This window comes from Neopelma chrysocephalum, unplaced genomic scaffold (genome assembly GCF_003984885.1).
Source record: "Neopelma chrysocephalum unplaced genomic scaffold, ASM398488v2 Primary Assembly neopelma1_61c, whole genome shotgun sequence".
NCBI classification, from domain to species: domain Eukaryota; kingdom Metazoa; phylum Chordata; class Aves; order Passeriformes; family Pipridae; genus Neopelma; species Neopelma chrysocephalum.
This window is the reverse complement of record NW_020897718.1, coordinates 201,967-216,764: the sequence shown is the minus strand read 5'-3', so window position 1 is coordinate 216,764 and position 14,798 is coordinate 201,967. Positions and strand designations below refer to the sequence as shown.

Sequence of the window (14,798 nt, the reverse complement as noted above, 5' to 3'; positions counted from 1 at the left end):
CAGTGCAGCATCAGTCTTTTTAACTCTGCTGTCTCAAATGCCAAATATATCTGGCTGACCTTAGCTTTAAACAGTGTCTTTATATAAGTTAGGAACAGGACAAGTAGTTGTAGTCCCTCTCCCAAAGACTTCTGCATTGAAGGTTCCCCCTTCCCTATCAGATTACATGACATTTTTGTCACAGCTCCATCAATATAGCATCCATGGGCCCCAAAACAGTAGACACATGTTTCATGCAATCATACATGTGGGGACTCCCCCACGGAGGACAACTGCATCTTGTATAGATGCAGGTTCCCTGTTTGCAGCCAGTTAGCTAGCTTTGATACTGCCACTGCTGAACAATAGTCATAAAGCAATTTGCACAGGGTGCAAAACCTGCAGAGAAACTGCATATACTTCAAAATAGTAAGTCTGCATTAAGTTCCAAGCTGTTGTGATTACACTGTTTTTATAGTTCCCAAATCAGTTTGTTTTGGGGGAAGGTACAACAGCAGTCAATGCTGTAAACTAGATTCAAAGATTTCTTGCATCAGCTTTGCTTTCTGTTTTTCACTAAAGGGGGAAGTAAGGACAAGAATGGAGAAAGAAAAAAAAAGAACAACGATCACTGTCAAGTTCCAGTTGAACTACAACATAGGAGGAACAGACAACTGCCTTGAGATAAGGCAGAGTCTAGTTTGTAGTACTTGGCATATGCGCTGGACAATGTGACTGTCTACCGGTATGGGGCTATTTCAAAACATGGTTTGTTATCTCACCTTGGGACACCTATCTCCAGATTTGTAATATTTATGACATAAAAGATTCATTTATTCAAATTTATTGACAGCTGAAAAGCTTCATCTATTCAATTTAGCAACAGGTGGGAATAGTGTGTCCTCCATGTCATGCACTTGGTCTGTGGAACTTTATTATTTAAATTGTTTAGTTCATTGAAGTTGAGCTTCTGTCTCCCAAGGCAAAGCTTAGGCAGAACGATGTTAATTTTGTGTCCTGGTACTCATATTTTTCTTTGCAACTTACTGTCATCACTTTGTCTATGAAAAAAGTGCTGTTCAATATGGCTTAAGGATTCTCTTACCACCATCATTCAAAATGTCACAACACGGAGTGAAGGGAGTCTAAAGGGAGAAAAGTAAATGCCTTCAGAGCTAAGATTCAATGGGAAATATTTTGAAAAAAATGGGAGGCTTCGTATTTTTGGCTTCTTTTAGAAAGCGCATTGACAGTAGAAGTGGAACAGCTCAGGTGTTGAACATAATTATCAAATGAGCAAAAAGGTTTGTACTTTAAAAGCAGTAGCTGAGAAAATATGAAGAAACTTTAGCACAGAAAGAATGGTTTCATTTTTTTCCCCACACTAGGTAATAGTGCTGATCCAAACTGGCAAAACCAAGAGCGTGGTAGAAAACTTCTAGGCAGAAATCATTACTTGGAAAATTAAACTACTCAATATTCTCTTTTTCACTAGTGGTACAAAACCACTTTGATTATTCCTGAATAATTCTTGGCAGACTGGATCTGCGATTCCCCTCCCCCCAAACCCCACAATTGCAGAGCGGAAGAAAAACAGAAGGAGCCAAGCACCACCACATTAATTATTTTGAAGTGTGCTAATGAGTTCAGTGTATTCCCAGACTCAGCTGTATCACGTAACATCTTCTGTCAAATATGTCATCTCCTTAAGCAAAATGAAATACGTTCTGGAAATGTGCGTCTTGAGACTGAAATAATAACTATCACCAAGAGGTCACTCTCTCTTGAGATTGCTTTCTGAAGTAATAAGGTTTATTTCTAGGGTTCTGGAGACCTTGTGATTTTATGCAGAATTCATTAAAGAATGGTTTCATAAAACACCTGGCTTTTTTCCTCTTTTTAAACACCTTTTGGAACATGTGCTTTAATAAGAAATACAATTCATAATAGTTGAGAACTATTGGGATATCAATGCAGGATCTCTACAGGATGGAAGAGGGCTGTCTTCCACTTACTACCCTCCTGAAGGAAGTGAGTTAAATCTCTTTCAGTTCTCCAGTATATCTCAGATCCCAGTAATTTTCCACTAAAACTTTCAACTTCATGCAAAAAATATTTATTAGCAATTAATTTTTCTCCTCCTTCCTGCCCTCTCCCATTCCATCTACAACTAAGAGCAATTATTAAAATCTTATTTAATGTACTCCTAAAATACAAGAGGAGGTTAAAGAACAGAAATAGGAACTCCTAGTACAGAGATCTAACAGTTTAACTGAAAGACCAGCGCTGTCATTCTCTTGGTTATGCTATGTGTCTCTGTTGCTTCAACTGTGCTCTTGAGAGGTCTGATCAGAAAGATATATGACTTAAGAAGCAAAAGAAGTGGAGAAAATCTGTTAGCCTCAAACCTCTCTAGATCAGCTTTTGGGAGGAAGACTGCTTCCCTCTCCTTTTTCAACTCTTCCTTTAAATGTTGAATTTATCCAATGTAGCACAGCCGCCAAATAAGGAATTTGGCAAGAAGGTGACAGTTCAGTTTTGAAAATAAAAAGGATATGTTTCTATGATAAATGACATAACTTTCTTGCATAACCATTTAAAGACCATCAATATGAAAATAACAAAACAGCAAAGCTTACAGAGCTCAAGACACCAGTTCTGTCAGATCTATATCAGCCTTTTTTTCATACAGACGTATATAAATTTGTTCAAATTTGAAAGAACTGAACATCAACTAGCATGTTTCTATAGTAAGAACAATTTAGAAAAAAAAATCATTATTTCCCTTTTTCATACACACAGAAAAACATTAGTTGCTGGAGAAAATGACACTCTGAAGTATTATTTAAGTGAAAATTACAGGGCAGTTGACAGAATTCCCAACCACATACATCTGTGTATGACTAAGGATATAAAACAAGATCTCATGTGACCTTTCAATCTTAGACATAATGATTAGCCTATAATATTGCTAGTCTGCTCCCAGCTCTCCTGAAGTCTTATTAAAACACCCTTTTCAAGACACATTTCTCTGCCCCAACAGGCAAATTCCTTTACTGCCAAGAAAAGCAAGCAAGAGAGAACCATATGAAATACTGCATGTGTTGTACAACGTGCTAGGAAAGCCAAGCGATCAGCTTGCAGGCATGCTGTCACCAGGTGTAACGAGCAGCACAAAATACGGTCGGAAAAGGGGCACATAACAAGCTGATAAAAGCTGCAAGCGCAGAGGTAGCCAGTGTAACCACCCAGACCAAGCTGCAGCAGCAGCTTTAGCAAGTCACTGTAGGATAAGCCTGAGCAGGCTACTGGCATAGCAGGCACATGGCAGCCTCACTTCTTTTACTGTTGGTCCAATCCAGCAGTAAATGATGCTCTTGTTTCTACCCCACCACCCTTTGTACAAAGCATGGAATTTTAATTCATTTTGCTCCTTTCTTAATATTTTAAAATCCACTGAAATGGAAGAGTAAACTCATTTCGTATATCAAGAAACTACAGTGGGATTCTATCCTCTTTGTTTTAAACTGGTTTGTTGGGTTGTGGGGTTTTTTCTGTTTGTTTTTTTGGGGTTTTTTGTTTGTTTGTTTTGTTTAATAATCCCTCACTTTTCTCATTTTTTCATAGCTCCTAGACCACTCAAAATTCCTTTTTTCTTCCCCATTGTGTTACTTGAGCTCTAACTGCACTTTCAGCAGTAATTTGTGGATTAACAGCTTATTCCAACCCATTTTCCACTATTAATAGTGCCTGAATTACTTTCTTACAATAAGAGGTAGGTGAAGATCCCAAAACTGATGGAGAAATAGCAAGTGTCTGGTTATGTGTAGAGCTATTTATCAAAACACTATCCCCATTTTTTCCTGTTTTCTCCCCCCTTGCCACTTTCCTTTCTTTCCATGCTAGTACTTCCCACACTCTTTCACCTACATCCAAATGGAAAAAAAACCAATCACCCAACCTTGAAAAAATCATACTGTATCCAGAGACACATTTTAGTTGGCAGTATCTTGATCCAGACTTCTCTATATGTTATACTGGTCACGATTAAATATTCTAGTGGAATGTAAAATAACTGTTTTAGCTTTCAAATGCTGTTTCTTTTTCTTAGAAATATGGTTGAAAAAAGTACTGGCTTTAGAAATCTTTAACCTTATTTTTGTGGAGCCAAACCTCATTTAAGCAAAAACTGGACAGAGACAACCAGTAGCATCCAGGAGAAGTTAAGAAAAAACATATCTCTTCCTCACTTGCAGTTAGCTACTAGCTAAAGTACATTCCAGAGTACCCAGAATGATAATTTTAAAAACTGTTCCAAAGACTACACAATCTGTAGTTCAGATTTTTTGAGTAATCAGAAAAAGAGTTTGAAAATGATCATTCCAATTCCTTTTGAAGTTTTCTAACTAGAAAAAAATTACTTACAAAAGTTTCATAAAAACTCTTTGGCATCAAGTAGGGATATATTTAATATTTGGAGTGTGGTAGGTAAAATTCAACCAATATGTCCTCATTTCAAAACCAGTTGCAATTATTTTCAAGTAATTAAAATAAGTAAATAAATACAACGAATTCCCCAGAAAAAGATAGTCAAAAAATGCTTTCTTTGACAAACCAATGCTGTAGCCTGGCTCGCTTTAGAGCTGAAAAGCAACATATTCCTGCTCAGTGATATTAATTTTAAAAGATGCTTATCAGCTTCAGACCCCACATAGAAGCAGGCAAGGGTAGAAATGGGGAAAGGAAGGAGAATTACAGTAGAATAGGACAGGAGAGTCCCAGCATCATGAGCCTATAACGGCTCATGCACTTTTCAGACAACCCTAAAATAATGTAGAAGATTTAGTTTACCCTTTGTCAAGCTGTTTTACAATAATTTTTATAATTCCTTAAAAAAATTGATATTGCAAACAACTGTATTTACACCTCCTCCCTTAACCTAAGGGCTATCTATCTTTATTTAATCTCTCTACAGCAATCTGAACTAGTAGACATGAAATTATAAAACAAACAAAGACTATTAAATCATTTTGAATGACAATTCTATGGTTTTGAAATCCATTTTCTACTGATAAATAGCTGCAGAACTCACTCACTCTTTGGCATCTTAATGAAAATTACATATCAGCATCTTCATGAAGATGATATATCAAACCTAACTTGTGTTATATATGAAAATAACATCATTCATCCTATGTTCTCTGATCCTTCTTAGAACTGTTAGAAACCATGATATCAAAAACCATGATATCTGATCTGATCTCAGGAATGAAAACCTTAAATGGAAAGTTATTCAAGTTATTTGATTAATTTAGCACATATAAATCCTTAAACAACTTTGAACTATTTTTGGAAACTGAGCTTGATCAAATCGACACAAATATGCCATTATATTCAAACAACTAGAAAACTTAATGAAAGAAAACATAAATACACTAAGATTAAAGATAATATTTAAAACCACAGATTCTGTGTCTACTGTGGGGTCATCTTCCAGAATGCCACAACCCATGCTAATCAAATCCTTTGCATTACTGCAGTTGCAGTCAGATAAATGTACTTGCTAAGATAACCCCTTCATGAAGATTTCTGTCATGAGACTGTCAAACTGTATAATATAACAATTTCCACTACTCAGGTTTAATCAAGCTAGACAAAAATATTGGAGACAGTCCAAATGTTTTATGGCTTAGGGCATCAAAGATCCTGAGATCGCTTCCCAAGTGCCATCAGATGCTATATCTCCCAGATTTAGAATCCTGGCTTCCTTGACAGTCTCCTAATGACTACAGGAAATTCCAACAGAGCCACTCCATGTCCTCATCAGCAAAAAAATTGCAGCAGCACATCCAAGCTGCACTCCTTCAAATATCCATGCATCAATAATGATTTTAAATGAAACATCAGCTTTCCATGATTTAAACACATAGCACCATAATCATAATTTTTAAACGTTTCTGGCTGTTTTAGTCCACAGGACTGTTGCCCGATGGACATAAATGCCCACTGCTCATGAGTGACAACAAGAATTAACTGCACAAAGATGACAAATGGCTAAAAAAACTTAATACAAAGGTAAAAAAATCTTGATATAACCTACAGATCTTTCCTTTGAAGAATTTATTTGTAAAATAAATTATATTCAATGATATATTTTAGAAATTTAACATTTCTTTTTTGTATTTGAAAAACGATCTTCTCTTTGTTTGGAACAAGATTATTTAATCATTGCCTCAAACTTGCAAATAAAAATACTAATTACCAAGTATTGCATCAAAATGGTAAATTGAAATTGCTGCTTTGTTCACAAACGTGTTTTCTTGTTCTCACAATACCCATGACTATTTACAAGTTTCAGTGTTTTATAGAGATTATTTACTTGAGCAAAAAAAATCAAAAATTTTGATAGCAGTATAGCAACTTTACACTCATTAACATCTACATCAAACTCCTCAGATCAGAAGGCAGAAACTAGAGGTATAAAACCAGATTTTATATACATATATAAATAAATATATATAATGTATGTAATTTAGATAGATAGACATTTTATCTATACATATTATCAGGTAGATTTTATATATATATGTATATACACACACACACACACACACACACACACACACACACATATAATAAATCAGCTCAGAAGTCTTACCTGAGTCTGCTTCATTGCCCGCTCCATTCTGCGAGTACTTCCTTTCTCAAGTTTGGTCCGAAGGAGCAAGGCTGATGTCTGAATGGCCCAGAACTTCGGCTGAGAGAGCAAGCACTGCAGAAGAAAAGAGCATTTTGTCATTATTTAACGTTAAAAGACACTGAAGACAGTAAAGTTCTGAACAGTTTCTCAAGCATGAATGCTGTTTCCTATTCTGAAAGTCAAATATGTGGTTGCAGTACGTGGATGAACTGAAGGCTGTATAGATTACCTTAATCTACTTTCAAGATAAAAAGTGGCCTTCAAAACCAGTTTCTCCTTCTCAGCTACTGCAGCACTGTGTGTACATATGGTGCATACACCAAACTGCACAAATTAAAACAGCCACTCGGAATCAAAGAAAAATAAAGAATAGGGAATATGGAATAATCTAGGTAAAAAGTTTTCCTAAAAACATTTTAATTTCTCACTTGGAACACCCTGCACTGATGCCAGGAACTTAGTGCCAGTCTCCAACCACCAAATTTTAGGAAACTCAAATAGGAGACATGTAGCCAATACAGCTTTGATATCCCTTAATAATTTACAGACCACCTGGATTCTTTCCAGTATGGTTTCAGACACAGTATACCATTCTTCTGTCAGACATTCACTCTGAAAATGGAGACAGCAGGAAAACTTCCTTGCTAATTTTATTGACACTGCAAATATGATCCATCTTCTCTGAGAAAATATATTTGTCTATAGATATTTGCAGACTGGAGAAAAAGCCCCAGTGGTTTTATTCTTTCCTCTCAAAGATCTCCCAAAGCATTAAAAAGTATGCTTTGCTCATGGTTTGTGTTAAATGCCTGACAAATTTCTGTCATATTGTAATCTGTTTTTCTTTTCCCTAGTGTTTTCAAAGGAAAGTAAGCAGAAAGAAATAATCTAAACCGAATTCCCTCCCAACAAAACTACAATAGGAAGAGAGACAACAGCAAATGAAAACATAAATGAAGGCAGTATGAATGCACTTACAGCCAAACACTTCAACATCACCTGATCCTCCCCTTTGTGACCAAGAATCTCTGCACTGACTCTTTTTGACTTCTATTCAGTATTAGATTAAAAAACACTCAAAGGCATCTACACTGTCCTCTACGTTCTGAGGACCTGGAAGTATTAAGGGAACACAATCGCAATGTTCTATATTCTGTAGACTTTCAAGTGCCCTTTTACAAATTATGATCAGTAAATCTATTAACTGGTACAAATCCTAGTTCTCAGAGCTTATCTCTCTCTCTTATTTCATCAAAGTCCAGTCTACTACCTATTTTTGTTTGGTCTTAAGACAAGCACAAGCAAGGCATTCTTACCAGAAGACAGTGATTTCTGAATTTATATTTTGGCAGCCATTCCACATGGCTGCTAAACAAAACGCCGTAAGGAATTGCTAGGGCAAACACTTGAACAATGCCTACTTTAGCTTAAAAGCTTCTTTTGCGAGAAAGGTTACCCTCTTCCCCATTTTCTCCATTATTGGTATTCTGTCATTTTATTTTTTACTTAAAGGGAATTCGTTCTCTCCTAAATGATAGTAGATACTAGTATTTATTTTGCAAATGAACACATCTCCCAAGAAGAACAATGACAACTAAAGGGCTTGACTAATAATGTTCCTAAAGATATTTTCAGACCAGTTATGACCCTTCTCCAGCAGCACAGTACTTGTCCTCTCACTCTGGTTCACCTCAGCAACTGGCTGAGGGCATAGTACAAAAGTTCTGTATCCACACCATCCAGCTCTGCAAGAGAACAGGCAGCTCAGGAAAACCTCTCCTCTGTCTCCATGTACACCTCCTACACCACCGTCTAAGCAGTGATTCAAGCAATCGTGCTGCATGAAGTGTGTATAAAGTCATATGAGGAGGATGGAAAAGTGAAGAGAAACAGGGTGGAAGAGAAGTAGAAATAATTACATTTCACTCCTCTGCAGGAGCAATGGCAAGTCTTATTTTGAATAACAATCCTGCTTTTTAAAGGTATTCATGAAACAAAATGAAAGGTATACGTGCTGTACAACTACAGAAGAAAAATTTAAGTTCTCCAACAGTTTCATTGATACAAAAAAGCACTGCAACTGCACAGGACAATGAGAAGCAGACCTAGCTTTCATTTAAGATGCGCTTGTAATTTTATATTTGTACTGAGTTCAGTCCTGTGCCAGAACTCAAAATGCTCACCTTTTCATTGCCTAATTATAATGTTTAAAGCATCACAGATACAAAATAATACGTTCATAAAGGGCACAAAAGTTTACACTTAAGGGCTGTAAAGAATACTTTCAGAACATGTATCCATAACTATTAAGCAAGCTTTAATCTTCTACCCAAATGTCGACTTGTTCCAGATAGTAAATACTTTCTCGTAGGTCCCAAAGCTTTATATTTTCACCTGAAGCTAAATCTAGACTTTATTAATAGGACCATAGGTTAAAATAAAACATCTGGAAAAAAGAAAGACTTAACCAAGATCATGCAAGTTTTGTCAACATACTTGAAAATTCATTATACTGCACCAAAGACAGCTAAGAAAATTAGCAAAATAATTCTAAAACAAAACCACAATTGAGAATCTTCATAAGTCATCTTTGTTCTTACTTTAGGGAAAGAACAATAAAATAAAGAAACACGGGAAAATTGAAAGGGTGAGAAGAAATGAAAGGAAATAAGGTTACACAACATTTTCTGCACAGAATAGAATATTTTCACATGGGAAAACTAATTTCTCCCCACATTTTTTTCCTACAAACAAGAATCTTCTATATCATCCTCTCCCAACATATCAAAGTATAAAAAAAGGAGATTACCAAATTATTATAAAAACCAGAATATTTAATTCAATATATCATCCTCATATGACATTCAAATGAAAAAAGATAATGCTACAAGTCTTAATAACAAAGCAGTAAATTATTGTACAACACCTTTATAATATCTTCATTACTATATCTATACAAAAATCAGAATAAGCTAGCAAGAATCCCCATGAAAACTTGTGCCACTGGTACTTCATATGTACACATAGATACTTCCCAAATTACAGTGTTTGGTTTTAAGGAAACTACACACAGAGAAAGCAGCCTGCACCTTAAAAAAATCAAGAGTGTAATATATTCAAGATAAAACAGAAAAGTTAACCAAAGAACCCTGGGAAATTTGGGACACGCAGAAAAGGGTTCCACAATAACATAAGATGTCCAACCAAGAACACAAACCAAAACAAAGTCTTCAGAAGGGCAGATGAATAAGACTGTACCAGTCAGTCATGATTTATAAAACATATAGGTTAGTCAGTGTGACTCTTTTGCATTACTCCCCCTGCTATTTAAAAAAAGTTGGTGTTCTTACAGGAATTCTTTCTGACATCAAAGACAGGAAGAGCTTACATGGGCTTATTAGACATGCTAGAAAAGCTGGAACAGGTAAAGATGATCCTTCTTGACTGCAGCTCTAAATAATTTAAATATTTTCTAACTTTTCCTTATTATAAATCTATGCATTAATCCCATTCTATTATTCCTGTAGATTGCTCACTGATAAACTATCAGTAGCCTTGCAAAGAACTATGACCATTATGATGGAGCTACCATTTGGAAGTGCACTTGCAAACTGAGCAACTTTAATTGCAACCATCTGTGATATTCCAAAGAGTTTGCACATCAGTCCATCAGTGAACCAAAAATATTCTGCTTATTGGCCAAACAGCCAGGATGTGGTGAAATTACTTAATTGAAGGCACAGGCATGAGGCACCCTGAGGTGCCTCACCTCTGTTCCTTTGTCATCCCCTCCAAAGACGTGACCTTTAGTTTAGATTAGGCTCAGGTTATTTGCTAACATATTTGAAGTTACAAATAAACAAACTGAAAACACTGAAGGGGATTTAGAAGAAAAAAAAAAAAGAAAAAATATCCCTTTTTAGTGTCTTTTCATTAGCCATTTCAGTTAACATACTTCAGCAGCTTTGTCGTTTGCTTTTCCAAAAAGCCACACATAATTAAGATTTTCAAATTAATAATAATGGCCAGTCTTCGCGAACGAAGATTTGGGGAAAGGTCTTTTACCTTTCCAGCCTGCGCAATGGATTTTTTAGGTGAGACACAGCCTGCGCTGAACTGAGCCCACCCTTTAATCCTAAGGTTCATCTGCCGGGGCCAAGCAAGCTTGGACAATGGCAGTGAGGTCCTCAGGACGTAGGTTTGTTTAGAGTGACCTTCTCATAGATGGATGGCCTCACAGGGCTAACGAGCTCCATCTGGCCAGGGGACTGGGAATCGAACCTGGGTCGCAGCGATGAGAGTGCCGCATGCTAACCACTAGGCCACCAGGGGTCCCATTTTCAAATTACTCATGTGGATTAATTCATGTCTATTTATCATTAGTCTTGCTTCATATAATCACATATATCTTTATATGATGATTTTCAGTGATTCATTCAGATAATTAACATGAAGACCTTATTTCTTCAATATAACCAAAGGCAAAGTGGCAACCTTAAAACTCATTCTATGTTTCTCTGTAAAACGAGAAAATATCATGGCTTCTTTTCAACATTCTATATTGTGCACAGTAGTCAGGTAAGCACATAAAAAAAAAACTTAGATGGAAGCATATGACTGAGGTATGAACAGGGAAAATTCTTGCTTCTTGCACTCACTTCGTAGACATATCTGTTAATCTCTGGTAAAAGACTCTACCACTGAAATCTAACTTACAGGTGTTTAATTTGTTTTTAAGTATACAGCAAAGGATCCTTTGACATAAAAACTTATATGGAATTCAATCCTCAGAATAAGAGGAGAAAATTAGTATGAGATTAGGGAGGATGTGATTTTTTTCCACATATTATTCTCATCCAATTAATCTGACACTTAAATTTCTGTATAAATAAAGAAAGTTTTTCTCTTTAAAAGTCATGTTCAAATGGCCCTTACTTAATTTGAAGTTTTTTGGAAGTTTCTCCTAGCATTAAACTACTGACCAAAAAAGTAAAATGAAATAAAATTAAAAATAATCAACTTATGGAAAAACCTGAAATATGCTACATTATTGTGGAAAAGTTTCCTTACATTAAATCTATGTATTTTCAACAGAATAGTATTTCATAAAAGATACTTCTTGCAGTTCTGGAAAACTTCGCCCTGTGAAGCAGTTAAATGAACTTTATGAAAATATTTTTAATTGCCTAAGAAAGATTAAGGCAAGCCAAGGTCCAGAGGGAAGCAAAAATAATATAAGTTTTGAGAAAAGACCTAGAAGACCTTACAACAGTAACTCCTCTACTAATTGAGCTAAAGTACAGATGATTTCCAGTAGTACTGGCAGCTTCCAGTTGAAATGAGATTTGGAACTTTAAACAGTAATTCTGTTAGAACTGTATAAGGTAAAATAAAGTACATTTGTGATTAAGTGGTTTCCAATACCAGTGCATTTTTTTATGTTGTACTGAAAAGCATAAATATCAAGAGGGAAAGAAAAAGACTAAATTTCTAGTTACAATTAAGCAGCAGAACCATGGCTTGGCAACAAAACAAGCCAGTCAATATGACCACTTCTGGCTTTTCTGCTTAGTGTAGGAACATGTAAAAATTTCCTGTTTGCTGGAACAGAGCCATCAGCTTAGTTCAAATCCAGTACACATATCTATTCTGATATACGTGCCCATCCAAAGACTTAAAAATAATTAGGAATCAAAAGAAGATTTGATTATACATCATAATTAGCAAAAATGATGATGAGGTTTCAGAGCTTAAATTCCTCCTAGTAGTGTTTTTATTCCTATCACAACATTCAACAGTTTACCAATCCTTCAGCAACCAGAAATTAAGAGGAAACTATAACAACTAGGCACACACACAAATCCTCAAAATAAATACCCAACTAAAATACAGTATTGTTTTCCAAATAGGCATATTTAACTGAACAAGAAGCAGTATTTGATGCTTAAGCTGATTTAAATATATCTGTCAAAAGATTGTTTTTAAGCACAGAATGCTGTTCTTCTGGTGACTATAAATATTTAAATGCAAAAAAATTGCTTATCAACCAGCTAAATTAATTGCTGTCCTTTTATCTATAATTAAATTATAAGTTTCTATTTTGCAATTATCACAGGACACATGCTCTGTATACTCAGAAATAAAATTGCCAATAAATCTAAAAATGCACTTAGAATTACAGAATGTTGAATAACAATTAGAATGAGAAGCTTTTGTCTTTGATACACCATAGTCCTCAGTTCAATGTTACCCCCAAGATTTTTCCTCTTTTTATTTTCTCTCATGGTATTATACACAAACCCTCTCTATTTTTATATGTAATGATATATAATTACTGTATGTAATCTCTATATGTATTATTATATAATTGCATTAAAATTGAACCCTTAAACTAAAATGTGTATTTGTAAACTCCCATCTAATTCATCCCAGACAAAAGCTTAACACTGTGATTTTGGAGAGGTTATGTTTTTTTCATTCTAACAGGGGAGCTCCTCCAGCATTTTCATAAACCATCATTTTAGTGACATTGAATAATCTGAAGTTCGGATGGAAACAACTCTCATACTTAAATATATTTATATAATGCTTGTATTTTCTGAGATTATTACCTTAATGTATGACAACTTCAGGTTCAAATTAAAACATAACCTGACAAAAAAAAATTATTTCCTATTTGATACTAAATTGGAAAAGGTGGCAATAGAACACAACACATCAAATTCGAGCCTACTGACTTTACTGTTTCTCCAAGACAAGTTATGTTAATGGAATCTGAAGTTCAATCCCCAATTTATATAAAACATCATGAGTACATGATAGTTCTCAAAAAACAAGAAATTATTGTTTAACTTGGGAACAAACAAATAGGATGCTGAAGAAAATTATTTCAAACCATCCTCTTATTTCAGATTCTGTCAGAGATGACAGAATATACACTGGCAATAATATATATATATAGACAGAATAATCACTGGCACTTCAAACAACATTCCCAAATAATAATTTTGGAATTTACACCACTAATCAGTGTGGCAATTCAAGCACCTATATATTCCTCGCCTTTCTAAGTATTATTGACAAGAAATATTTGATTGCATGTGTCAATAGTCGGATAAGACATACTAATCTGAAAAAACAAATTTGAGGCATCTGTAAATTTGTTTTACAGCAAACCTTCAGATAAATAAACAGTTAATTTCTACAAACATTAGGACTGCCTTAAGCACAAGCAATTAGAAGATGTAAGAACTGTATATTCTCCAGTCACATTTTATTAGCATGAACATCTTCATATTTTCTAAGGTTCAATAAGAAAAAAATTACATTAGGATTTTACTCTAGATGATTCTTGTTTCAACTTGACAATTCTAATCCTATTTGGCATAATTATGTCTTTGGAAAGCAACACAAAGAAGATAAGGTTCACAAACATGGAAAACAGTATTTTCACAGCTTGAGAATGTAAAGTTTCCATAAATATTGTGACAGTGGATATATTTAGTGGTTAGAAGAAAGGCAAAGAAGAAAAGTCTAATTTATACAGTAATTCTCGTTCCTAGCATGGACTGGGCAATAGACTTCACAGACAGCTTTTTTTTTCATTTTAAAATAAAATGTCTAAACAGAGGGAATACTTGCATCAGTGTGTATTGTTCTCCATTACATCTTTCCTCCTCAAGGTCAAAAGAATTATTCAGATAATCAAACAAACATCAAAGGTCCTGTTGATATGTTTTAACAATTATCAAAAGCTGTGCTGTATATGGCTTGACACATCTGATTAATTTCATACTTTCACTAAACCCTGAAATCTGTCCTACATTTCTAGTCACTCTTACAGTGATTTGGACTGGAAAAAATCAAAATATTATCAATCAATCCTGCAAAGTAGAAGTGCACATACACCAACGCAAAAGAAACTGTCTTCAAAATTTCTGCTTTTTCCTCTGTGAAACAAGATAGTAATTTTAGCTAGCAACTGACGGCATCTTCTTCCATATAGCTGTGACAATTAAAAACAAACAAACAAACAATATACAAATTCTTTTAGTTACAAATTCCTAACTGATCAAACACTCTTAGGCCAAAACTACCAAGACAAGGATAAGTTACATTT

The 14,798-nt window shown here is 34.9% G+C and overlaps 1 protein-coding gene across 1 annotated transcript in view; it reads right to left on the bottom strand.

Moving 5' to 3' along the window:
* The window catches only part of TTC27 (tetratricopeptide repeat domain 27), a 132,329-nt gene that overhangs the window by 51,902 nt on the left and 65,629 nt on the right, over nucleotides 1–14,798 (bottom strand). The window contains exon 10 of the mRNA XM_027682098.1: nucleotides 6,638–6,751. Within this exon, the coding sequence (XP_027537899.1) occupies nucleotides 6,638–6,751 (114 nt within the window). The remainder of the gene's footprint in view (nucleotides 1–6,637; nucleotides 6,752–14,798) is intronic.